The sequence below is a fragment of the Rhipicephalus microplus genome, chromosome 8, assembly GCF_043290135.1.
Source record: "Rhipicephalus microplus isolate Deutch F79 chromosome 8, USDA_Rmic, whole genome shotgun sequence".
NCBI lineage: Eukaryota > Metazoa > Arthropoda > Arachnida > Ixodida > Ixodidae > Rhipicephalus > Rhipicephalus microplus.
The window spans coordinates 123,293,386-123,319,813 of record NC_134707.1 but is presented as its reverse complement, the minus strand read 5'-3'; the positions used below and the strand labels follow the sequence as shown (position 1 = coordinate 123,319,813).

General features: G+C 44.0%; 1 protein-coding gene across 1 annotated transcript in view; it reads left to right on the top strand.

The window, feature by feature from the left end:
- Positions 1–1,556: 1,556 nt before the first annotated feature.
- Positions 1,557–26,428, top strand: part of LOC142769370 (uncharacterized) — a 50,417-nt gene continuing 25,545 nt past the window's right edge. Inside the window, exons 1-4 of the mRNA XM_075872551.1 lie at positions 1,557–2,266; positions 11,146–11,328; positions 13,412–13,455; positions 22,178–22,370. Of these exons, the coding sequence (XP_075728666.1) occupies positions 1,949–2,266; positions 11,146–11,328; positions 13,412–13,455; positions 22,178–22,370 (738 nt within the window). The 5' untranslated portion in view covers positions 1,557–1,948. The remainder of the gene's footprint in view (positions 2,267–11,145; positions 11,329–13,411; positions 13,456–22,177; positions 22,371–26,428) is intronic.

Here is a 26,428-nt window from a genome sequence, read left to right as displayed (position 1 = left end):
CTAACCTTCAGCACTCGAAAACTCATTTCCTAAGGAGTGCAGCTTTTTTTTTATTTTGCCGATGTATTCGGCTTATTCAACTTGGCAATTAGTTTCTCTTATTCAATGACGACACGAGAGTTTCGAACCCTGTAAAATGGGATGTGTGTGCATTTCACCTTCCGCAAGACATGTGCTCTACTCCAAACAAGCATCGCCATTTGTTCACCAGTTTTTTTTTGTTTTTTATTTGCAAGGAGGTGGTCAAAGTTGCACACTCACTTGCTAATATTACTACGTGTATTACGTACAATGCAAGACATGTCAATAAACCTGCCTAAACAATCAACATACCCTAACGAACATAAAGTTAATAGCAGAAATTAGTCCGAACGATGATTTTTATTCCTTCATTAGGCGTTCTTGATGGTTCAACATAAACACCAAAACAGATATGGTTCCGCGAACACTGCGCGGAAAACTTGAGCCCCGTTTGGGCGTATCACACGCATTAAGTGAGAGCCCCGGTGACAAACCACGAGGGAAGGCTCCTTATATTTAACGCTGTTTCGAAATAACCCTGTGGTTCACGCATGAAGCACAAGCGGGCACGCAAAGTGGGATAATATCAAAGAAACATCTAAGTGACGCACTGAGGTGAAGCCCAACTTACCGCCGGAGGCGTCGCGTTACGTCGACTTCCTGCGTTGTAGCAGCATTCGGATATTCGCGTACGGGCACTGTTTTGCAAGCAAAAGAGCTTCCGCCCCGACCGACGAAACGTCCTGTAGCAGAATGCAGGGGCAAAATAAGCACAGCTATATAGAGAGCTTCGTGCGAGCTCGCTCCGCGTATGCCGACGGCTCGCATCATCGACCCGTTTCGGGGCGGGCCCGCGACTCTCTGATCGTTCGGTTTCGAAACCACCGCAGCACGTTTGCCGCCAATGAGACCGTTATGTAGTAATCGCGGTGTGCATCCCACCAATAATGAGAGCCAAACCGTTAAACATACGTGTTTGTATATAGAGAAGCGATGCGATTATCTTTGAACAAGCAGCCGCATTTTCACGTGTGACTAGCGCTGCGGATAATCGAAACCGAAACCAGCCCGAAACACCGCTGTGTCATGTTTTCATGAGTATGACTTGAACTAGCTTCCTTGCGAATCTCTCCATGCAATAAACCAAAAGTATGTCATATTTATAGCAGCATGTTGTTTCGTGTTTGTTTGAATCAAAGTTTGAACCATGACATTATAGAGTTTCATTATTGTATGAACTTCTATACACGGCACCACGGAGAAAGGAAAGCTACCTTCATCCGTGCACGGCACCAACCTCGAGTCCGCGACACGTTACAGTACCGAATTTGTGAAGCGAAAATTTGCGAAGCACGCGTCATCAAGCAATTTTGTTAAAGACAGAAAAAAAAAACATTTAGACCACCTGTCTGACAATTTTGTATGCACGCTGTAGTTTTTTATTCGTCACTAGATGCCGCAACAACTTGTAAAACGTTTTGTGAAGCTGATACACGTAACACATGTTAGGAAAAGAGGACTGCTTGTTTTGCTGTCTACATTTGTTAGCTCTGCTTTCAGACCTTGACTCGTAGCGGCCTCTACTAGCCCTAAGGGCAAACTTACTGGCACATATATTTTGATCATAGCGGACACAGCTGATGAGATCATCTCTTCATCTCGGCCGCTTATTGTATGCGACGCGTCGGCCTTGGCTCGGCGTGCTGTCGGCGGGCTTTGTCGTTCAGCGCTTGTTGTGACCGTGACGACGCAACCATGACAACGATCGGCCGTCGCCGCGAGCGGCACTGACGACGCGAGGAATCGGCGGCGTCGACTTCGGGCGTGCACGAAAGCTTCGCGTCTTTTGACAGCAGCTAGGCCTAGCAGCAGCACGGCTAGTCCAAGCTCGGTACCGCCGCGGACGACGACGGCGCGCCTTCTAGCGATGGCATCGAGTTCGCTGAGCCAGGAGGACGTCGACCACGACCTGGAAGTGCAGTGCTCGCGCCGTTCGCGAATACGGACGGCGCGCGCGGTGACGCGCACGGCCGCGCCGCTCGCGGTTCGGGACCTGTCGGCGCCCGACTGCGAGCTGGGCTCGCTGGCGCTCGAGTGCGACCACGACGCGTCGCCCAAGCCTCGGGCCAAGGACAAGCGGTGTCCGCGACCGAACCATGCCAACAAGTGCAAGGCCCAGCGCGAGCGCCGAAAGCTTCGCGAGAAACGACGCAGCACCGGAGTGGTACACTTGCAGTCGACCGAGGTGCGTGCTTTCTCTGGCGACACGTGCATCGGCCGAGTGCGTGAAACAAAGAAAAATCAATGCTGCTATTAGCCAAAACGATTGGCTGAGACATAGTTCACTTGCAGTACGTTGCGATGAAACACGTCGCACGCCTGCTACTTGAAAATGTTTGCGCTTTGGTCACGCGGCAGTGCCACATTCATAAATAATTGTATGCAGGGACATGCACGTAACGCTTGTAAGCACGTGAAAATTCCTTTGCCTTGCCACCTAGAGTGCGATTTTTGGTTTGGAGTAATGTGCGAAACTCGTATCAAGGGGCTAAAAGCTGCTGCGTCAAGTTTACACTTAGCTCCATTTGCTTCTTTTTTCTTGCGTCTGTCGTTTTATTCCTCGCGCCACTCTGTGTCAGCCAGTCGCTTTCTACGTTGAACTATTTCTGGGTGATTGTTATGGCGAGCGACTTTGCTTCACCCCAGTGTGTGGCTGGTGATGCTAGGTTCCGCATCCTAAGGACCGTGTTTTTTTGGCCTTCCCTTCTATCTAACCAAGTTTAGTCATTGTAATTAAGTCACAAACATAGCGAGATAGTGGCGTTATATTCACTTCAACTTATATATTATTTTTATGTAAAGATCGCCCGACCTTGCTGCTCCTCATTGATGCAAAAGTGTCGCCCAGAATGTTGGTGACTGTTGAGAGAGAAAGAAACAAGAAAGAAAATGAAGGCAGGGATCAGGTCATATCCGTGACTTGGTGGTGGCAAATAGTGCAGCATCAGCCATTGGCCAACAAATGAGTGATGTTTAGATATCAGTTGTGTGCAATGTGTTCACGTGCAGTTTATTTCCCAGCTCCCACTCTGGCGTGACACGCGGGGGTGGTGCGGGGATTTTTTCTTGGGGGGGGGGGGGGGGGATGCACCAACGACAAAAATTGTGTTATTGGGGGGGGGGGGGGGCATGAGAAAACTTCGGGGGCACCCGTGCCCACTACTGACACCGCCCCTTCATATAGGTTGAGGCCCTTGCTGGCATGAGCTAGAAGAGCTTTATTCACCTTCAGCATTATTCAGGCATTAAAAACTGCAAGCTGGAGATACAGTGAACCACAAAGTTTTATGAATCGCACAAACGCATGTTAAACTGCCTGTCCATGCTACCTGGTGGTGCACCACCGACGAGCACAGACTGCAGCGCCGGGCTGTAATTGGCTGTTTATGTTTGCATGAATATTCCACTGCCGTGCAGCAAATTGTTTATTCCTTGTTTTCGCAAAAGGTGCTTATTTGCGTATGAGTGTGTCACACTTCTATTTGATGGTAGGATTGTAGCTGTCATGATGTGTCTTGAGTGATCAGACATATTTCTTTCGAGTAGCCATGGAATGGATTCACGAAAGAAGCTTATTGTCTCACGAATTCACCGCGGAACTCTTTAGAATACGTCCAATATGAGCAGAGTTACAAAGATTTGTCGCACGCTTCAATTGCGTCTTCTCTAGTCTTGTCCCAACAAAAGTGCTGAAAACTAAGCATAGCGGAAAAAAAAAAAAAAGTCACGCGTGCCTCGTGACCTTGAGCACTTTTTCTCTCTCTCTTCTGTATTTTTTTTCCTTCGAATACGAAACTTTTCAGTGAAATCGCGCACGTACGTGTGGACAAGTCGCGGCCTCCCGCGGCAGCCCCAGTAACGACCGAGCGTGCCATGTTCAAGTCAGCCAGTGGCTGATACAATGGCTGTGACGAGTAATTTTTTTTATCTTCATCCATCATTTGTTGAGAGAAGAGAAAGAAATTTTTAGCTGACTTTGAGAACTTACTATCAATTCCAGGCCGAGTGCTGCGCTATAGTATTTGGTTCACATGTTCTCGATAGCCTCGACTACCGATTAGCAGCGTTTTCTGACCATGTTGAGTAAGTGTTGCAGGACACCTATAAATTTGTGTTGGGACTTCACGAATTTTTTCTGCGAAGGTACATTCACGGCTTAGCATCCCTACACTGTAGTGAAACTACATTTACAGGCAGTTACATGCAGACTAATACAGACCTATTCGTTCATTGTGCATACTTCGAAGTTTTCAATATTTTAAATTCGAATCAAAGCGAAATTCGAATACTGTACCATTTGTTCGATTATTTGAAGCATTCAATTATTCGAACGAATACTTGAAGCATTCAAATAATCGCACCAGCCTGATTCCTACATGTAGTCTATCATAATTTGGAAGATCATACAAAAATAATAATAAAAATACATATCTCTTCATACTAAAATATGAATGTTACATCCAGTGGTAGCTGCTAGTTAACTAAGATTGTGCAAATAATGAATTTTTTAACTGAATCTAGTATAATTTTAATTGTGATGACACTGATTCAAATCAAAGTGAAATAATGTTTGAGTAGTTTTTGAACAATAACTCTTTAATGCCTGAATTATGGAACTGCTGAGCAAAAATTTGTTTTCATTTTCCAGCTTTAAATAGCAACCTTTAAATGATTGCATTCTGAAATTATCTAAAACGCAACTTTGATGCATACTTTTATGTACGTCGCGCATTTTCCATATGACACAGAAGCAAGGACCTTGCATCAAAAAATGTACTTCAGAACTATGTAAAATGTCGTGGGCCACATGTTGTGTACATAACAAATAAAAAGAGAATATTTGAAGATAAAACTTTCATTACCAGGCGAAAAAAAAAATGGAGAAGTGAGAGCTGTTGCACACGCTTTGCGCTCTCTGTCATCAGCTACACAACGATTGGTTCTAGCATCAAATACCTTAGACGAGACAGCGTAATATTTTTTTATGCTGGAAGCTACATTCCCAACGAGTACGTCACAGCCGACATTAAAGGCAGCACACATTGCATGACTTGCTTGCTCGATGGTATGTTGCGAATTCGCGACATCCGCAGTAAAGGGTTAAGATAACTGTTTTTAAATCGGCCCTAAAGTGGGGAAGTAACAATATTTGAAGCAGCTCGAAGATTTATTTTATTTGCCCAACATATTAATCGAAAGAAATATTCACAAGCTTAAAGAAAGCTCTGGCGCAAAAATGTTGATGTCTGGGAAATGGAAAGGAAAAAATACAGGAACTCTTCTAAAGTGAATAACAACAGCATTTTACTTACGACTTCCTACAGCTGTCACGATAGATAAAGTCACGATAGATAAAGCAGCATTTATTTGAGCAAGGTTAATGAAGAAATTGCCAGTAAACTTAAGTGTTATATTTCTGCCGAGGTAGCAGGCATGTGCAAGGGTTCTGTAGGTCTCACCGTGCTGTTGAGAAAACTTGTTGCCGAGTATAGTACGTCATGAGTTTTTGTCTCCCCGTGATGTCACACTGCAATGACACTTCGATAGAAAGGCACTCCTTCAAAACTGAAATTGAAAGCGATTCTGTGGCATAAGACTAACCAGAGGTGTTCTTTACAAACTCCTGGATGGGAGAAAGTGTGGGAGTCAATGACAAAACGCACAGGCGATTTCGATAATTGTCGTCAGGAATCCTGTCTTACGAACGTTCGTTCATCATCACAGTGTTGGTTTAAACACATTGTGATCTATGTTTTCCAGAAAGGAAAAAAAAACGCTGATAGTCGTACGGAAATGTGCAAAATAAAACGGAACTTTATAAAATGGTTGAGAGCAGGAATGTCTAATAATTGGACCCATGGCCAGCAACATTTTTTTCGGGGGGGGGGGGTCTACTTGCTGAAGGCCTTCACCATTAAAAAAAAAAAATTCAGTGAAATCTCGTTAATTCAATCCCCGTCAGTCCGGAAATAGGGTAATTCAGACTTGGTGGGGGGGGGTGGGGGCTCTCGTGTCGGCCAGCATATGCATTGTTTAATGGCACCAAACTTTCGCTAATTGTCATATTTGGCGGCAACCCGGTCAAATCATCCATTCTGTAGAACGCTGAGTGCAGAGCACCACAAATGAGCGATGCAGAGACACAGAAATGGCGTTTGCGAAAATCTCAAATGGCTGTGGACCTATAAGAAGTGTTGATTTCCATCCAGAATAACATTGTTAGTACATAACAGGGTGTGACTTCAGAGCACATTTTGGATTGAGACACGGTGGTCTTGAGCTGTCTTCCCATTGCAAAAGAAGTCGCAAATGATGAAAGCTGTCACTTTTGCACCGCTCTTGTGCAAAATAATTGCTGGACGGCTTGTATTTCTCAAGAAAAGGAGAAAGTGCACAGATTTGAGAATTACATTTATTTATTGCTTTCTGGCTACTTTCGATTATTTGTCATTCGGATAATTCGCATAGTTTTCTTGGACATTTGAAACCTGAATTAACAAGCTTTTACTGTATTTTCATTGTTTATTTTTTTGTAAAACACTACCGTGATCAAAATTCTATGGCTCCCTTTTCCCGTGCCTACATGCCTAATAATAATAAAACCAGAGACCAGCTGCAATTTTTACCAAGTGTGGAAATTCGTAAGGGGAGCAGACTTTTTAGAATGATAATTCATCTATAGTTTATGCAAAAAACTGGAAATTTGTCACAGCATTTCTTTTGTTCTTTGTAGGCTGTGTGGTTCAGCATATGTGCATTTATTGCATCCAGTTGAGTGTGTTGAGACTGTACCACGTATGGCACGGTTATGATTGAAGAAATCAAACCTAGCATCTTTTGTTTTTATTTCTATTGCAGCCCCTGGAGTTCTGCTATCACGTAGTTAAAGCATGCTTTCACTACTAACCTGGATATATTTGCATAAGTTTGTTAAATTGAAAGGTTCAACAATGATAACATGACTAGTATTTCATTGTGACATTGTCCTTGAAAATTGTTTTTACATTGTATGCAGGCTGCATTTAAAACGGTCAAGTAGTTAAACGGGCACTTAAGGGGGAAATGAATAATTGTTTTTAGTAAATTACCCTTTCACATTTCCAAAATTGCTGCACTCCCCTCAAGAAGACGCTTGATACGTGATAAAACGTGAAGAAAAAAATGCGGGTGGGGACGCCACTTCGAAGTTTCGGCACCGATGTCATGAAATCATAAAGTTTGAGGGCATTTACCGAGACCTAAGTAGCTCCCAATAGATAAAAATGATGGTCATAGTCTTCTAAAGGAGCCAAAGACATAACATACAAGGTTATGAGAAATTTCGTCTAGCCAATGTCGGCAAAACACGACAAATACACTTCGAAATTCGTGACGTCGCGCATGCAGATTTTGGTGCAAAATCTAAATGTGGAGCCGTGACCTTTTCTCCTCTAATATGAACTTATAATTGTAACATTATAGTTTTCAGAAAACACTTTTTCAATCTAAGGCAAGTTTTCGTTGAAGGATTGTTTTGCTCGTTTTACGCAGGCTGCATTTAAAACTGTCAAGTAATTAAGAAAAAGAACTGTGTGCCCCATGGTGTGACTGCAGTACTGCTCCACGTGTTACAGACAGCTGACAGAATTCTGCGCTGCAGCTGCGTCTCATGAGTCACAAATAATGCGGACGTGCCTACGACCTTACTGACTGCAACAGCTGCTGTTGTGCATTTCTCTATTCAGGAGAAAGAGCAAGGGCCTCATGCTATTATGGAGAGCATCTATTACTACACAACAATAGAGATTCTTAGTTATTGATGACTCCTAATGATTTCTTCGGGCTAAGTAAAATATGTAGGGGCATGTACTTCAACAGCTGAAAGAACAACTGTTCCTGGTTCTGTAGTTATGCATTCTGGTTAGCTGCTCATTTGAGTGTTACACCTTAAAAATGAAAAAGAGCAGGGTAAAGGTTGCCCCTCGTGGGCTGGGAATTTCCAGTGCATAGTATTTATTTACCTATTTATCTAGGTGCTCCTCCTGTACTTCAAGTATAATACATGGCAGGGGTGAAGAATGCATTGACATGAATTCCAGTAAATTGAGTCATTTTATTTCTGTACATTGAAGCACACTTACAGCAGTGAACCTTATTGTTAAGCTTCTGACTCCCATTGTTGTGTCTTTGAAAGTGGTTTAATGTTTTTGTAACTCCTCCACACTCGAATGGAATTGTCATTAAGAAGGTTGTGCTTTCATATGTAGGCTTTCAAAATGAATAAGTAATCGCTGTTGATAATTGTTAGGAAATTTGGATTAAAACAGTACGGACACAAATTTGAAATATTTTTAGGTTGTCGCAATAAATAAAAAACATAGGTGTCGAGAACCCTAAAAAGAGTGCTGTGGTGCTTGATAAGTATCTTTAGTACTGCTGCTTTAAAACAACAATATCGGTTTTGGTATCAAAAGGGTGGCTCCACAGTTACGTGTCAGGAGTGTCTGCCGTCACGTGAAAACTGCAACTCTTGACATACTAGCTACAAAAGCCAGTTTGCTGTTAGTTGCTGTGGTTCATGCAAACAATTATGAGTAAATTGCAGTTTAGATGCTCAGACAGCAATTTTTGCTAATCATGCTACACACAGGACGAAAATTTCTAAAACCCAGTGAACTGAAATTGTCCATTTTGGTGGGGCTGGCTTGAAGATGCTGGGCGATGAACTTTAAATTCAAAGTGAAATGGTTTCTGCGTATTGTCTGGCTTTGGTGTGGGGTGGACGTTGATGGTGCACACCATGGAAATGAAAGATGCCCTTTTTTTTGGGTGCCTCAAAATTATGACAGTACTCCTTTAAGACCTTTGATAAGGCAGCTGCCATGAACATTTAAAAACAGTGTTCATAGCTTGAATGTGTTGGAAAGAGTTGCGACCAATTGTTTTTAAAGCACTTATTAGACTCTATAACTGCAACGTAGCACTGCAACAAAAAAAAAAAAGAAAGGAAATTAGCACAAGAACCCAATGGATGAAGTGAAGAAATAGCAATGCATGGCATGTTTTTCTCAAGCTTGTCAGAATGAGAGTTGCAGGCCAAGTTTGAGTTTAGGCTTGGCCTATGCTGAAACTTTGGGATGGAATAAATCAAGGAAATCGCTTTTCAACACAGAATGTTGAAAAACGACAAGTGAATGTGTTGCGGCCGCTGTTTGGAAAAAAAGGAGGCTATTGACTCTAGGGACCTCCATTACAAAAGGAAGCAGTGAGGTTAATCAACGTTGACTGAACCCCCTTCATCAACTTTCACCGTGAATTCGAACAGCTAATAACACACACTGCTGCTGGAGCGGCGACAAGCCACTGGCATCCACACTTTAAGGTTTTCTTCGTTTGCCGTTAGGTGCCTACTCTATTTGATCTCGTGGCCAACAGTGCTAGAGTTGCATACTATATAATTACGCCAGCATGTCGTTGATCACAGCAGAGGGGTTCAGCAAAGAAAAAAGTGCTGATGGTCGTGATGCACACTGCTGAATGAAGCTTTTTGCCCTTTGGTCATCCCACCTGATTTTAGGGTCCTTGCTGGAATGATTGGAGAGAGAAAGCACTTGAAAAGTGTGCAAACCCCTGCAACTCTACTCGTACTTTGTGGACATGACCAGTGTTTGAGGACATATGCACATAGCGCCATATATCATTGGCGACAGCGTTGGCCTTTCTTATGTTCTTATTGTTGTATTGGTTCATATTCCTATAGCAATAGCACTCTGACCCTTTTAAATGGTCTGTGTAATTAGTATTATCATTACTCCGTGTAGTATTCGTGTAGAACTTTGAAATTGCCGGCCTTGGCAGATCAGTGCTTACAGTGCTCGGCTGCTGATGGTGCTCGGGTGTGGGCTCGATCCCAGCCGTTCTGGTTGCATTTTGGTAGAGGGGAAATAATAAAAGGCCTACGTACTGCGTGATGTCAGTGACGATAAAGAACACTGGATGGTTGAAGTTTTTGGAGGCCTCCATGCAGCTCAAGGGGTACCCTTGTCAAGAGATGTTGCTGCCGAAACCGAACCTTCTATAAAAAACGGAATAGCCAGCGATACAAAATATATCAAACGTCATTTTGACTTGCAGCTAATTCTCCCTCCGGCTCACCCATAATTAGACTGAAAACAGGCGGCAGATTAGTGGATATTACAAACCAATTCGTATCCCTGCCCTGCTCAGTTACACAGGATGTTTCCAGAGGTTTATTCTGACTCCTTATGTAAAGCCTGTAAAATAGAAGTGGCTTCTTAAGTCGCATACTATGGTTGTGTCCGAAGCAACAAAACCTCTCCGGGAGCAACGGTGTACAAAGCTGCTCAGCTCCGGTCTACACGAACAAACTTTTGCTAGCAGGCCAGGGAAGCTATTGGGAGACAATGTCTTCTATCCTCTGTCCGAGCGGTCTGGCCCGAAACAGCAACTAGCAAGATCTCGCAATAAAAAGTTGTTTCATCATCCACTACCGATTCCCTCATAACGACATCATGGTTTTGGCATGTACAACACCAGGTGTTATTATATTGTGCCTTTAAAATAGCGCATGCTTTATTTGTTTTGATATCCTAATATGCTCTTTGACATACTGACAATGCACTTTTTGCCAACAAAATTTCTTACAATAGTTCCTAGAGAGAACTCTTCTGCTGCGATTGTTGAGGCACCATGGAAATGATTGTACTTGGATTTGCCCAATCTTGGGGCTTGCAGCTTAAGACGCGCTTGTGACTTTGTTTATTAATATGTCTTGGCATTTATTTCAGGTAAAAGAATGAATCACTGTAATTTCGTGGGCCAATACGAATTGGTGAGACTTTAAAGTTTAATTTAGTGAATTGCTGCGCATTTTCCGAGCTTTGTGTTGCAACAAAGCGTGCCAGGCTACACCGAGCCAAAGGGAACCGAAAGCACAAAGCTCAGACAAATCCGTGTACTACCCATCATTGCCATGTGTTGCAGTGCTCTTGGACGGTAGTGCCACATGTTCTCCCAGTGAATTTGGAAGCTATGGATGCCGACACCTGCCATGGACTGTTTCAGAGTACGGGTGGCAGCACGGGCGAAGAGGAGGAGCTGCTCAACATGTCGGCAGAGACACGCCGCAACACCACCCTGAATGAGGTGCTGCACCAGCAACAGGACGGCCCTTCCATCTCCTCCTCGACTTCAGTGCCACCTGGGGGAGCAGTGACCACCATGGCAGGGACGGGAGCCTTCCAGGAAGTACTACACTCAGACCTTAATTTAATGAACTCGGCTATCATGAAATATTGGTCAAAATTAACTAAATGAAGAATGGGTTAGCAATAGCTGTAGTGTTATCACTATATCTTTACAGAAAATTTTTGGTTTTAACAAAGTTGTTTTTGTATAATGTGCAACCTAATTGTAATAAGGTTCAGGTGTACACCCACTTGGGGATGACATGGTTTCTGTCACTTACAAGGGCCGACGACATGCCGGAACGTGTGATTAGATCCTAGTTGAAATGAAAATACCTTAAAATATAGTGACAGATTCCAGCATTCTCTTTGCACGGTGACTAGGATTTATATTTTACTAAGTTCTGTTTAAAAGTAACAAAAATTATGTCACACGGCCTAGCAGAAGAGCCTTGAAACTGGATTATGTAATATGGAGTCGATCACTTTGCTGTATGTAGTCACATAGTCTGATGCTATCATGCATGCCAGCCCTAAAAATTAGAGTAGGTATATTATGTTTGCATTCATTGCACTGGGATAATACATATCACTTGCACCCCATTTATTTATTCTTAGAATTTGGTTCTCGCACCCTACTGTTATTGAAATTCAAATCTTGCTGCTATTCCACTACACTTTGAGTCAGGAAAGTGGCGATCACACATGCCTAGTTCCACTTCTTAAAAATATTGTGCAAGCTGTCTGGGTCATCGCATAAATTTAATTTTTGACTGTAGTATGTTATGTACTTGAGTTTGTTAATTTAGATTTCGTGGAGCTGGAACAAATGCCCAAATAGATCAACTTCCATACTATAAAAAATTGAAAAAATACATCAAACAAATGTCTAATATGTCAATGCAGTTTCATTGTGTTCATGAATATGTAAATCCTGTAGTTACTTTGCTTAAGAGCACAGTAAAAGACACAATTTTCCACACTAGACTTCGACACTAGACTTCACATTGGGACGATGGCTGAAAACCTCCCTGTCTTAACTAACCTGAAATCTCATTGCCAACATTATCATATGTATTGTACTGATGGGAATGGAAACTGCACAGCTTTATTTTGGATGTCTACGAACACCATTCTTGCTTATTTGCGTCACACATTTGTGGTGCTTCCCACTCACTGAATTTCGAGGACTGTCTAAATTAGCTGAATTGTGGCCAAGTGTGACCGAATCAGCGAGAGTTTGGTGTTATTTAACAGTGGATATGCCAGCAGGAACCAGAGAGTGCGTCCAGATTATTCGATGTTGTGAATTCGCATGTGTTGATATATGAGCTTTAAAGGGACCCTTAAATGAGTTTTGAAGTTTTGTCAGCGTTTAGGCTAGGGCATCATCAAACCCTTCGCACAACAAATTTATTGACACGTCATGTACTAAAGCTGCTATGGGCAATTAAATGATACCCTCCTTCCCATCTCTGCCTTGCCTTCTCATCTCATGAGACAGGCTGGCATCGCTTGTGATAGCAGAGCTCTCATGAGCTCACTCGACGATTTTAGCTTCACCTAGTCTAGACCTCCGAGATCGCACATCGACAGGTTGCGCGCAGTCTCGGAGGCCATCACAAAATGCACCTGGTAATGCATCGCAAATGCATGCCATCTGGCAACAGCGACAAAAATCGCAAAGTGGTTTATATCTGCTCCAACAGGTGGCGACACCCTACCAGCCGCTCTTACTTTCAAGCATTCTACTGCCAATCAGAGCAGCAGCCTCGGTGATGACGCTTTACAAGAGCATGTCGTTGTTTGAATGGGTGGTTGAAAACAGGTTTTGCTTTAATGCATCTCGCAGCTTTATAACATTTTAATGAATTACAGAGTTCACGCAGAGAGGTCAAATCGGTCTCCAAATAATCCTTAAAATTTGGTCTTCTGTCTCGATGTGTTTGTACAATATTATCAAAACTGTTTCGAGGTTGAACTACTGCTTGAACTACTGCTTGAAATACTGCTTGAACTATTCTATTTTTTAAGTTGTTTGACCAATGTACCACTCTCTGTGATCCTGAAGTTTACTAATGCCACTTACCTAGAAATTTTGATATAATTGTCCTTTGCTTTGCATCTTTTCTCTCTTTTTTCAGTCGAGGCCATTTGGCAGGCCCTGCAAATGCCGGAACAACAAAAGGTCAGTGCCCGACATAAAGCACAGGCAGCATTTATGACCCCAGCATTTATTTTTTCGCATTTCGGTAAAAAGAGAGAAATGTCCCTTGTAAAATAATTTGGCAGTTGGTGCGTAATCGTCCCATGTATTTCCAGCAGGTTTTTATTGAAGGGGTACTGGCACCATTTTTCAAAGGTGAGTTCCCACTGCCATACAAAAACTCCCCTATGTAGAGACGGCTCTGAGCAAGTGGGAAGCCCCAGTAAATGGTGGTAAAATATTTTGGTATTAAAATTAATTTTATCGTAGTGCACATACCAACATCGACACTACCTTGACTAAGGCTGCACTAGGAATTCTGCTGACAGCACGCAGCAGTCAGGCTATACCTTGTTTCATACATCACGTGAAACGCTGTGGAAGCTAGTGAGACCTCTTGCAGTCATTGCGTTCGAAAAAAAAAAATGTAGTTGTTTTGTTATCACCAATTACTGAAATTTTTTTTCATTATTACGGTGAGAAGTATTTAAAGATATTTTGTGCTTACAAACAAAAACGCCCTTGACAGTCTGTTATTATGCCGCTGTATAGCTTAGTTTCCTCATGACATCACGTACGCTCTCTGCTCTGGGCTCATCATGATGGTAACCACGTGTACTTTCAGTGTCAGTGCAGGGGGAGCACACCATAGGGTCGTTTGGCACCTGTGTTCTTTGGTGCCCTTCCCACTTTCTTCTGTTCGCCAGCCGTGCCAAAGGGAAGCACAAAGAAGTGCTAGGGTGCACTGGCACTAATCAGATGTCACGCGAGTGGCCATGAGACACACTGAGTTGCTGGCCAACTTTCTTGCATAGCTTCCACAGCGTTGCATCTGATGAATGAAACTGAGTGTAGTTGTGATGAAGGCATGTACCACAACTTCCAAAATGGCCGCTTGTGCATCACCAGTGTAGCCACTGTGTGGAGCAACTATACAAACATCGCGATATTTTGTGAGGGCACGACAAGAAGCTCGTGCCATGTTGTGATGTCAGGATGTGGTCAGCAATTGAGACTGTTTATGAAAACATACTGTCATTGCTTTTATGGGGTGCATTCAGGCTTAGCAGTACATTTTGTAGGCTTGGCATTTCGTATGATGAAAAAAAAAAATTTAGTGCGAGTACCCCAATGCTGAAAATTTACTTAATTGCCAGCATTAAGGGAGGGTTGTCATTGTGTCTAAAATTTTGTTGTTTCACTGTTGTTTATTGTAATTTACTGCCAAACTAAATCAGTGCATTTTCGAGTTTCAATTAGCAAATTTTTCAGATAGAATTGAGTAAGTGCAATACACTCAAACCTCAATAGTACTGTATAATGAAACCGGATATAATGAAGTATCAGTCATAACAAAGTGAAAAATAGTCTGGCAATTGATATAGTAATTAAAATAAACCTTCATAACGTATTCTTAGATATAACTAAATTAGTTTCCTGTGAGATGCAACTTTGTTATTACGAGGTTTGAGTGTATTTCGAGTACTATGACCTTGGCAGATGTTACAGAGGGTACATATGCAACATTTCCTCGTGACTTCTGCACTTCTTCTTGAAGACCTAAACCAGGGGGGGAACAACCGTGCAAAATGCTAAGTAATAAATACCGCATCGCTGCATCTCACTTTTCACTTTGCTGGCTTGCATAAGCTTTTTCTTTGGTGAGCTGGCAGCCTGCATAGCATGATCAAAGTAATGAAGAAATCCGTAAGCAGGGGTTGGTGCGCTCGAGCCAACTTTTTGACGGGCGAACTTGTGTTTTTGGAGGCTGGAACTGCTGTTTTTTTTTTTTTCGATGAAACATTTCCGATGACCAAACATATTTTGGGTGATGAAAGTACTTAACAATGATTCAGTTGCAGTATCATGGCTCCAGCCCACCATTTCTTATAAACGACTGCAAAGCTTTGTTGCATCAAGTTTTAGAAATGCGTTTTCGTTTGTTGTTGATACCAGGTCGATTTAGGGCTCTGATATCCATGAAAGGCAATAATTGCACATGGTAGTTTCAGTATCCTAATTTCATCCCTGGCCAGATGACTTCAGCTTTTCTAGAAACTGGTCTACAGAAAAAATTCGCTCACACAACACTGCATTTTAATGTTATTAGACCAAACCTCAATGGACCGCAAATCTATTTTCCATATTAGGAGCTCTGTTTAAGGAGAAAGGTGTTTAGTCATGTAGGACTGTTTGTTGTAGATCCTTCTACCAATTGTTATGTATGGTATTTTCTTGCATATTATCCTGCCCCTCTTATTAACCTGAACCCTGAAATACAAACCACGAGCAAATAAGAAAGAGAAAAAAGATCAAGATGTATTTCCTTGAAGCCACTGTCCTCTCATTACTGTGTAGGTTGTATGCAAAATGATCTTGTAAATTAAGCATTAAAAAAATTAATGTAGCATGTGAGGCGATGTTATCGCAGCGCCCTCTATGTGATGAAGATGGCTGGCTCATTTCATCTCGCTTCAGCCACATTTGTCCCGAGTGCTCACTTGCTTTCACTTGCGTGTAGAATATATAATGCACAGGGTGATGTTATCGATTTGGTGTTCATACAGAAGATCACAGTGATGGCGAAGACCTACGGAGAGTGTGCATATAAATGCTGTCACAATAAAAATGGCCGTTTGGGGTGGACCATAAAGTGTCCCATGAATACACAATAGTGAACCCTGGTGCCAGTGTTTGAAAGGAGCTGCCAGCACGGCGCTTCGCCAGCATCGGAATGATGAGTACTGCACAGATTTGTCTTGGTTCTGTCGGCTGTGTTTGGCCTCAATCCGCTTTGCCGCAAAATGAAATTCAGCAAAGGTTCAGCAGTTACACTTCACCTCCTTGACCTTTCATAGGCTCACCAATTCTAATCGGCTCATGAAGTTCACAACAATTCGTTCTTTCATTTGAAACAAAACCTAAACATAACTGTAAACAAAGCCACAAGTGCATTCAAAGCCTGCAAGCACAGAAGACTATACTTGCGGAAAACTTTTTTTTTTGGCAATGAAGGGAAAGCTATAGCAACAGAGCTACTGCACGTTTACTATTACACGAAGTAGTCGGTTCCACTCGCGCTTCGAATGATGGCCATATTGGAATAATAACACAGATTACGATCTGCTGGATCTGCTTCACCAGCAGATCCAGCAGATCACAGGAATGTTCCACCAGCGAGTTGCTGGTGGAACATTTCTTAAAAGCATTTTCCATCATGGAATCTGGCAGGGAACGCCAGGTGGAAAGCACCCAGCCACAAACAGTCGCAAGCGAAGGCCTCTGTAGGCTGCCCGTCGATGTCTTTGGGTTGTCACTGGACATCCAGTTTTGGTACTCCAGCCGCACTCGGTCCTTGAACGGCTTGGTTAGCACAACGTCGATTGGTTGGCGGGTGGATGTCATACCACCTGGTATCACGGCGAGGTCCGTTTTTTCATCGCCCAGTGCGCGCTTCACAGCGTCGGTTAAGTAACCACAAAACGCATCTAATACCAAGATGCTGCAAAGACTCAGCAGTGCATCTGGCTGAGGGTTCCAGACTACTCATATCCATTTGAGCATCATGGCCTCGTCGATGTATCCCTTTTTGTTGACGCGAACGACAACACCGGGCGGGAACACTTCCTTCGGCATTGTCTTACGTTTGAAAATGATGAAGGGCGGAAGCTTTCTACCATCTACCATGCATGCCAGCATGACGGAGAAGCACGAGTGCTCTTTGCCAGTGGACAACAGCTTCATATTCTTGGCGCCATGCTGCATGATCATGGTCGATGAAGGCATGTCAAACCACACAAGGTTCTCATTGGCATTGTCTAATCTGCCCCATCATGTAGTTGTTCTGCTCCCGAAGCAGGTTCACGAAGCCCTGAAAAGTTATAAGCTTGTCTACGAACTCATCTGGAAACTTCTGACAGATGGGTGTGCACCACCAGAAAGAAAATCTTTTGCGTCTCATGAATCGACGCACCCAAGAGTTTGATGCGCAAAACTCTTCTCTCGTGAGCCCAGCTTCTCGAGCGAGTTCCACAGCTTTCTTGCGAATGATGTCCACGGTCACTGACAGCGAGCATGCATGAACTTCCCACACAAAGTTCTCTAGCGTATTCTCCAGCTGCGAATAAACTGCGCTTCTCCCACGAAATCACATTTTCCGAGGATTGCACATCTGCGGCTTCCCTTTCTGCACCCTCCCATAGCACACGCTTTTTTCTGATACACTAAAGGGGCGCTGAGCAGCCATATTCCCGTTCGCTTCTGCGAACTAAACAACCTCTAGTTTAAACGCAGCTGAGTACTGCTTTCTCGTACTGCTACTCATATTAGAAACTCATACTACAAATACTACAAATAATACTCATAAAATACTACTCATACTACAAAAAAAAAAGGCTGCTATAGATGAAACACAATGTCAAGCGGAACGCGAACTTAGAACAGATCGGAGGCAAATCACGAACACAAAAAAAAACAGACAAGAGGGAAAAAAAAACTGCTATTGGATTTGAATGCGAATATAGCTGTGTCCAGCGGTGCACTGTCGGCTAGGCACCGCTATATAAGACGAGGGGCGACTTTAGCTTGTTGTTTTATTGAAAACGTCTCGACTTAAATTCCAGTTTACGCGGTACTTACCGGCTCTTTAGCGGCAGTTTCTAATATTTCTTCTCGTGCAGGCTTAAGTGAGAAAGACATAAAATACGAAAGACTAACTGGCTGGGTTTCGCCGTCCTGCCATTTTATTTAGCAGAGAAAAACTGCCTAATGCTCGTCTGCTTTGTGGTTGTACTCGGGCCTAGGAAGGTGTCCTCCAGCTGCTTGATGTATCGCATCAGTCGATCTTTCCCGCTGCTGCACTTGACCTTATTTCGAAGCAAGCACGGCAAATTTCTCATCTCGGAAGATGTCGGCACCTTTCGAGGTGGTTCGTCGTAGCCGCCGGCCTCTACGTTAGTGGCCATTTGAGCGATTTCAGAATCCGTCATTATTCCAGTTACCGCCGCATCTTGCTCACACTGCGCGTACTCCAGAAAAGTCTCGTCATTTTCAGCGACATCGTTACCTGTAAGCTGGATGACCTCTTGACAATGTTCCTCACAGTCTGCGAAGTCATCTGTCTCTGCTGTCTCTGTTTCTAGCAAACTGGCGGCATGTGGAAACTCAGTGTGCGCAAAGCAGTTGGCGATAGCCGCTCTGCGAACTTGCTGCTGCCGCGGCTTTTTGCAGCCATACAATCAACGCCCCTTCAACATCTGGGAACTTCGACCCTTGGACGCGCTTCCGCTGGCTGGAGAAGCTCTGCTGAAATCCATGCAGCATTTTCTGCTTATCAGCACCATAGAAAGTGTAGACAAAGGGATGCCGAATTCCTGCGTGATGCTCGATTTTGCTCGGCCTCCTTTCTACACTTCCTTAATTAATTAGGGCAACCTTTTTTTGTAGCATTAGTGACTTGCACTGCTTTGGCGCCATGCTTGCCGCCCTCGCACTAATTTGCTGCTCCTCAGAGTGAGCGAAAAATCGTACTGCTCAGTTCGTGCAGATGAATAAAAGTCACACCCCAGGGAAAATTATGTGCACTGCACAAAGTGAATGCGACAAACTACGTTAAGCGTGGGCAGAAGGCCTCCCTGCTCAGCGCACGTGTCGCATGACGTGCCACAGGATTGCTTGACAAAGTTGATATGTCGCTAGGCTGAGACTTCGCGCACTTTGCGTTCGTGGAAAGCATTGACATAGTAGCAGGCACGGCTAAATACGAAAAGAAATTGACAAACTTCAGGTGTGGCAGCAGCGAATTTCGTGAAAAGGTCTGACGGTGGAATTTCGGATCCACTCTCAGTCAAGATTTCAAGTTATCCGCAATCTGACCCCAAAATTGTTCAAGATAAAGGAAAAGATATACATGGAACGTATAGGGAAATGTTCAGTGCCGCGGAAACTTTGGGCTTAGCTGATTTTTCTAAATATGCAAATTTCAGTTAACGAAGTATTACTGTATATCTTTGGTGCATGCTGGATTTCTTTATAAAGAACATCACGTAGAAAACAAACAAATGTCGTTTTATATGATGTTTCACACGGAAAACAAGGACGCAATGATGAGACTATATTCTTCAGTGGTGGCTCACACCCCCTTTGGCTTCGTAGCCTTCCCTTCATTTCCAACAAAAGTTGTCGACGAGTATAAGCAAATTCGTGTACTACCCATCATTTTCATATTACATTCAAACCTCGTTGGTGCATACCTGATTTAGGCATACTAACAGATAAAATGCAGTTCCAACGAATCCTTGACTTTGATAGAGACTAACGCTTTTGTGGACCACTTAAGCCATAGTGTTGGGCTTACGCCTACAGGTTAGTGCATACTAACTGCGTGAGGTGATAACATTTTGTGCCAGAAAATTTTACTGCGCAGCGGAACTTGCAGACATCACAATGTGTTGCGAACGGTTTTCTGTCATGTTGCTAAGTGCGGAGATCAACTAATCAATTGTTCAGACTTCCAAGCGATTGCGGCGATGACCTTGCGGGTAATGATAGGGAAAAAATGGAGGCGAGGTGGCAACCAGGACAAACACGCCGGTATGACCTATCAGTTCAAGCATGCTCGTGGCGTAGCGCCACTCTAACCATGCCGCATGTTTTTAGTAGGCGATTACCTGAACGTGCTGAGCCACCGATTGTTGCCGCTTAGTTGTGTGGGACCGTGTTTAAGCACGCACCGCTTTACAAAAACGCAAGCAGCTCGCTGTCGCAGAGTTTAGTGGAACGAGGTGCGGGCACCAAGAAATATTACTGTATTATGCCAACACGCACGCCGTATAGCAAGTGTAACGCTGTTTTAGTCATACTGTACATTCTTATTCCGTGACAGCCGGAACCCGGCTCCGTCCACTGCCAAGACTTCTAGAGAATCGCAAAGAGTGCATCACTTGTGCAAAGCTTGCGTCACCGCCTTAGCCCAACAGGCTGCTCACCGCATCTGTGCATCCCCTGAAGCGGAATGGGCATAGTCTTCAGCAATTAGATCGGCAGTCACGGTGTGTGCAGAGTAGGCAAAGCGATGCACACTAATAGCCATGCAGTAAACGAATTGGCTCTTGGCTACCGTACAGTGTTTAAATAAACTGCGTCAGTTTTAACTTTGCGGCAGACTGCAAAACAACTGTACCACGGAGAGTCGATTATGTCTGTTCTGTTCCTGTACCATGCTGCGTATCTCGGACCCCTTTATAGTTTCGAAATGCTCCTTGACTTTGCCACCTCATGCTATTGGATGGTTGTGCGAGAGCTACGCAATCATTTCTGCACTTTGGCAAAAAGAAAAAGTGGCTTTGCTGTGGGCACTTTAAGCAGCATTTGCTGTGGCAATGAATTTATTCTTTTGTTGGCGGCAATGGTGCATGTCAGGCGAATCGAATTTTGCCTGGACCCAATTATGTTAAAACCGTCCTATAAACCGGGCTTTGCTTATTCGAAAACTAAGATTATAGGCAGTGACACTTCGTCATGCCCATAAAATGGGTACAGACCACCTGAATAAGCCGAAGGCACGACCTTGTGTCTCTATTAAGAAGGTAGATTAAATTATCCTTGCCAGGTGGTAGCTAATGGCAGCATTACTTACAGGAGGTGCAAGCAAATCTTTCCTCTCAACTTTAACAAATGTAATCCAACGCATATCTTTCTACCGATAAACAGAGTCCGAAAATTGACTGCGCGTGAGAAGAAAACCAAAACGGCATTGCCAACAGCCTCCCATCGGAAGAGTCGTACACTGCGGCATTGTCATCGCATAATGGTACTGACTTGTAGTTCGCGTGGAATGCCTTCGTGTGAGACTGAGCTGTGCTTGTCGTAATTTGTTGCCTTGTGAAGTGCACCTAGTGGTGTCCCGCTCTTATTATGAACATTGACGTCAAGTGAAAGTAGTTTTGCATGGTGAAAACAGCTTGGTCGCGTCCTTATGCGTGTGCAAGCTCGTGACTGCGAGTGCGACAAAGGCTGGAGATCAGTTCTATCACAACCAGGAAATGTTTCCACAAACCGAAAAAGTGAAAATGTCAGCTTTTCGGCTGTCTGAAGCTACTCTGTGTGAATAGAGGTTGACTTGTATTGACCCCGGATACGTATGCAGGCGATCAAGGCGTGTGTAGAAGTGAATGAACTTCCAGGAGAGTAATTGTTCCATTCTAATAAGACATCCTGTCCCACTCTTGACTTTTCTTATAGTCAATCTATGAGAATGTAAGTTTATAATTCGCACTCGTGAATATTCGGTCTACGTTTGATATGAGTAAAGGTGGCTTTTATTTTTCTTTAATGAAATTTGATAGACGTCGTAAGATGCGGGGCTGGTGTGAAACTCATCGTATAACTAAGGTTTTCAATACATTATTTGTATTTTGTCGGGAAGAAACCTGTTCATCATAAAATGCGGCTCGTAGCGATACTGTGGGTCGTATAGGCGGAGTTTCACTGTACCTTTAGTGTGTAGTTATGTCCCCGACCCCGGCAGGTAGGTATAAACAGGGTTTCATTGTAGCTGAACGATTTCAGCGCCAGAGTTCCCCCTGGTACATATTGTTGGGAACTCTATGGTGGGGGGGGGGGGGGGGGGGGGGATAGTGAGTGTTGTTAAGGGTGGAGCATTCTGCTGGAGGTTCTTGGTTTTGACGTCGCACACACCTTGCAGCCCGTCCGACTTGGATGCCGATGACGAGGACAACCAGGACTACGACAGTGCCGTGAATCAGTCGGACGGGGGAAACCTGAGCTCGCACGGGAGTGCTCATCAGCCTTCCCTGCTGCCGTCATCCTCCATAATGCGAAGTGAATGGGAAGACAACACTGGAGTGAACAGGGAGGCCCTTCACAGGGCACTTGGGGTGGGCACCATCTTTCTTTCTCTTGCATGTTGCTGTTGATAAGCTGCAGAGCTTTAGTTTTACTCTATAGCTCAGATAAATTCACGGCATAGCCCTGCTTAATGGTTTCGGTGAGCCAATATTTGGGCGCTTCAAATATTTGATCGAATATCACAACACTCAAATTCACTTTGACACAAATTCAGATAGTTCGAAGTATTTGAAGTGAATAAATATTTCTTTCTTATCCTACCGATGTGACCGCTCTCTAAACTGCTCCAATAACAAGTGTGGTCGTGTCAACACGATGATGGGTGACCACGAAAATATGCGCCCATTCATGCGCACCCACTCAACGCAATATTGCTTACATGCAGTGTTGCAAACAACACTGCGTCAATGCGCACAAAGATAACTGCCACTCAAATCTAAAGCGCAGCAAGCGAAGATTGAAAATGGAACTACTCTCAAACCTCTTTATAACAAAGTTGCATCTTACAAAAAATTAAGCTTCATATATCCAAAAATTAGTTATGAAGGTTATTCCTAACACTGTATTAATTTCAAAAACTATTTTTGATTTAGTTCATTATAACCAATATTTCTTTATATCTATGTTTGTTATGATGAGGTTTGAGTGTACCATTCGCCGCAGCCACTGCACAGGAAACCATGGTCACTATCGTCGCGCTCATCGAGAGCGAATTCGCTCTTTAGTTGCACATCTAACACTGCTATAGATCAAAGACAACAAAGCCGTAAAATGGCACAAAGCGTTACAGCTTTCCTGTCGTTCGCTTATGGCTACGGTAGGGCAGAGCTTTAGCACTTTCAATGGTAATTCTGGTTGGCCTCTCTAGTAAAGCTTTGGCACGCTCATTCGCGGCGCTGTGCACTCGGCATGCTCCATGGATTATCATGATATTGTATTTGATCGCCCCTGCTTGCCCCGCTTGTAACCTAACCATCACACCGACTTCAAACCGGAAGAGAAAGCAAAAAAAAAAAAGGTAGGAATATGCGAGTATTTCAAATTCCGAATATTTTTCAATTGTGTTTGCTATTCGATTTGATCTGCATGGCAATTTTTCAAAGTTGCTAAAGACAAATATTGTCATTGTGGGATGAAAAAGCTCTCTTTCAGTTTTTTTTTTACTATTTTACCTTATCACAATCTCGTATTGTGGAAAAGCTGCTTTTCAGGCTCTGCTACAGAAGAAATATAGACTCAAGGCGCTGGTTCTAACAGGCAGATGATAGACATGGCATAGGTGCTGTTAATTAATTAATGCTGTTATAGATCTGAAACTTTTGCAGGAAGGCAAAATCGGACACCGAAGATTTTAGCATCCATAATTTCAGATGTTGTTTTACTGTGTTTACTCGCATAATCTTAACTTTTTTTTTTTTTCACAGAAAGCCCACAAAAATTGAGGGGGGTGGGAGAATTACACGAAATAAAAAAAAACTGACTACAAGCTTTGAGAAGTACTATTCAAGACTTACCTAAACAATAAAAGCACAGTTTCAACACAAGGCAAGATTTATCTGAGACTCAAAAGCTGTAAGCAAGTTTTAGGATACTGTTCGCAAAGCTTGCGGGCCTTACAAGTGCAACATTAGCGGTTCGTCACTCAACGGGAGCCCGCAAAGTGTGAGCATACGACGTCAACCTGTGCTGATGGCCATCTAACAAGGAATCGTCCACAGTTACCTTCTGGCGAAATACTTTTACCATCTATTCCAATCCTTAGGTGCACAAAAGGCTCAGCGTGACAATACAGTAGACTCCTATTAAATGAAACTCTCTTGGGGGGGGAGGGGGGCTACCATGAGATATCAACTGCTTTTTTGTTTATTGAAATATCTCAATGAAATTTTCACGATAGGCTAATAGAGAAAGTATTAGAACTAATACAAAATTTCATCCCCGCAGGGGCGCCTGCGCAAGTAGGCGTTTGGTGTGTAGCGACACCACGGACCCGAGCTAACGGGGGAGTTTTGACTCCCTCCCACGTCTAGCCGTGCGTGGCCTAGCTGTGCGTGGCCTAGCTGTGCGTGGCCTTGCTGTGTCCGGGGAAAAGGGAATCCTGGAGGTTGAGCCGATGCTGGGTGATTGGACCTTTAAGGCCCCCCGGCAGGGGCAACACACCCCTTTGGCCCCGGCTTCACGTAGACGGCACCCCTGGGCTGACCCACTCAGGGGAAACCGGCAGTCGCCTTTCCTGTCTCTCCCTCTCTTCATCTTCGTCTTTCCCTCTTACTTTCAATCTTTCCTGTTCTCTCCTCTCTTCAATTTACTTCTGTTTTTCCTGGCGGCAAGGGTTAACCTTGTGTGGCTATCCAAACTAGGGTAAACCATATTGGGTTATAGTAACTGCGTACTGCTGGCGTTGCGCAGACATGCCCACATGCTCTGCCACATCCCCTTGTTGGACTCCGTGGTGGGTGGTAGGTGCCGTTACCGAAAAAACACACATTTTCCCATGGGATCCTCGACCCCCTCTCTAACTGATCGTGCTTCGAAAAGGGTACGCACCGACGCAACTTCACTACTTTGGCCCAAAAACAGAGAAACTTTCTCAAAATACCATGTCCTCCACTGCGAACAATCATCTACAAAAGCTAGAGCAATCTCACCCTTCCTTGTGGCCAAGTGCTTGAGAGAGACCATTGGAACCGGTTATAAGGCCACGAAGATGGCAAGTGGAGATCTGCTTCTCGAATTAAAAGACAAGGAACAGTACAATAAACTGTCGCACCTTGTAGCCTTTGGTAACATCCCCGTCTCTGTGAGTGCACATTGTACCATGAATACAGTGAAGGGCGTGGTATCGGACGAAGATTTGATGACACTGAGTGAAGAAGAGTTTCTTGATGGATGGAAGGACCAAGGTGTAATACATGTTCAGCGCATTGAAATCAGACGCAACAACAAGGAAATAGCAACAAAGCACTTAATACTCACTTTCAACTCAACCACTTTACCTGAGACTCTCGAAACTGGCTATATAAAACTCCATGTCCGACCCTTCATTCCAAACCCGAGGCGTTGTTTCAAATGCCAGCGATTCGGTCATGCATCCCAGAGCTGCCGAGGGCAGCTGATCTGTGCTTGGCACAACCGGCCACAGTGCTGATGAATGTAGTCATGATGAGGTCCTCTGTGCTAACTGCAAAGGTAGTCACCCCGCATACTCCAGAGCGTGCCCAGCCTGGAAAAAAGAAAAAGAAATAATAACTATAAAAGTAAAGGAAAATATCACATTCAGGGAAGCAAGACAACGGATGTCGTTAACATTGGCACTAAAAACACCTTTCGCCGAAGTGGTGCAACGAGGGGCGGCACCACAAAGGCCCTTGGCATTTGCCCGGACCTCGCCTAGCGTGCCGAGGTCAATGCCACAAGCCCCTACGGCGGGAACAGCCAGCGCTGCCCTGCCCACATTCAGCCTGTCCACACCAGTGACCTCTACAAGCTCTGGCGGCAGCCAGGGCAATCACGAGGCCAAGGGGGCTTTATCGACCCCCAGCTCGGTGGGGACAAAGACTTCGTCGATCGAGGCGAAGTGTAAGCGACGCACAGATCGCTCTGTAGAGCGGGCGTCTAGTGCCTCGCAAGAGGCTATGGACACCAGTCCAAGCCAAACAGCGCAGGAAGCGCCGAAGGAGCGGCAAGCTTCTCTCGACCGCCCCAAAAAGGACAGAACGCCGATTACAGGGCCTGACAAAGGCCCTGTAAAATGAGCTAATCTCCGTCTTCTCTGCACACAACACTTTTTCCTTTTTTTTTTCTTTTTCACTGTGGACAACATCATACAGTGGAACGTAAGGGGAATACTTAGAAATTTAGATGACGTCCAAGAACTTTTGAGTAAGTTCAACGCGAAAGTGCTATGTGTGCAAGAAACGCACTTAACTCCTAAGCACAAGGACTTCCTACGACAATATATTATTTTTTGAAAAGACCGGGAGGATGCTGTCGTACCATCTGGCGGTGTAGCCATTATAGCTGATCGTAGTATAGCATGCCAACATTTAAAGCTCCAAACGGCCCTTGAGGCAGTGGCCATTCGAGC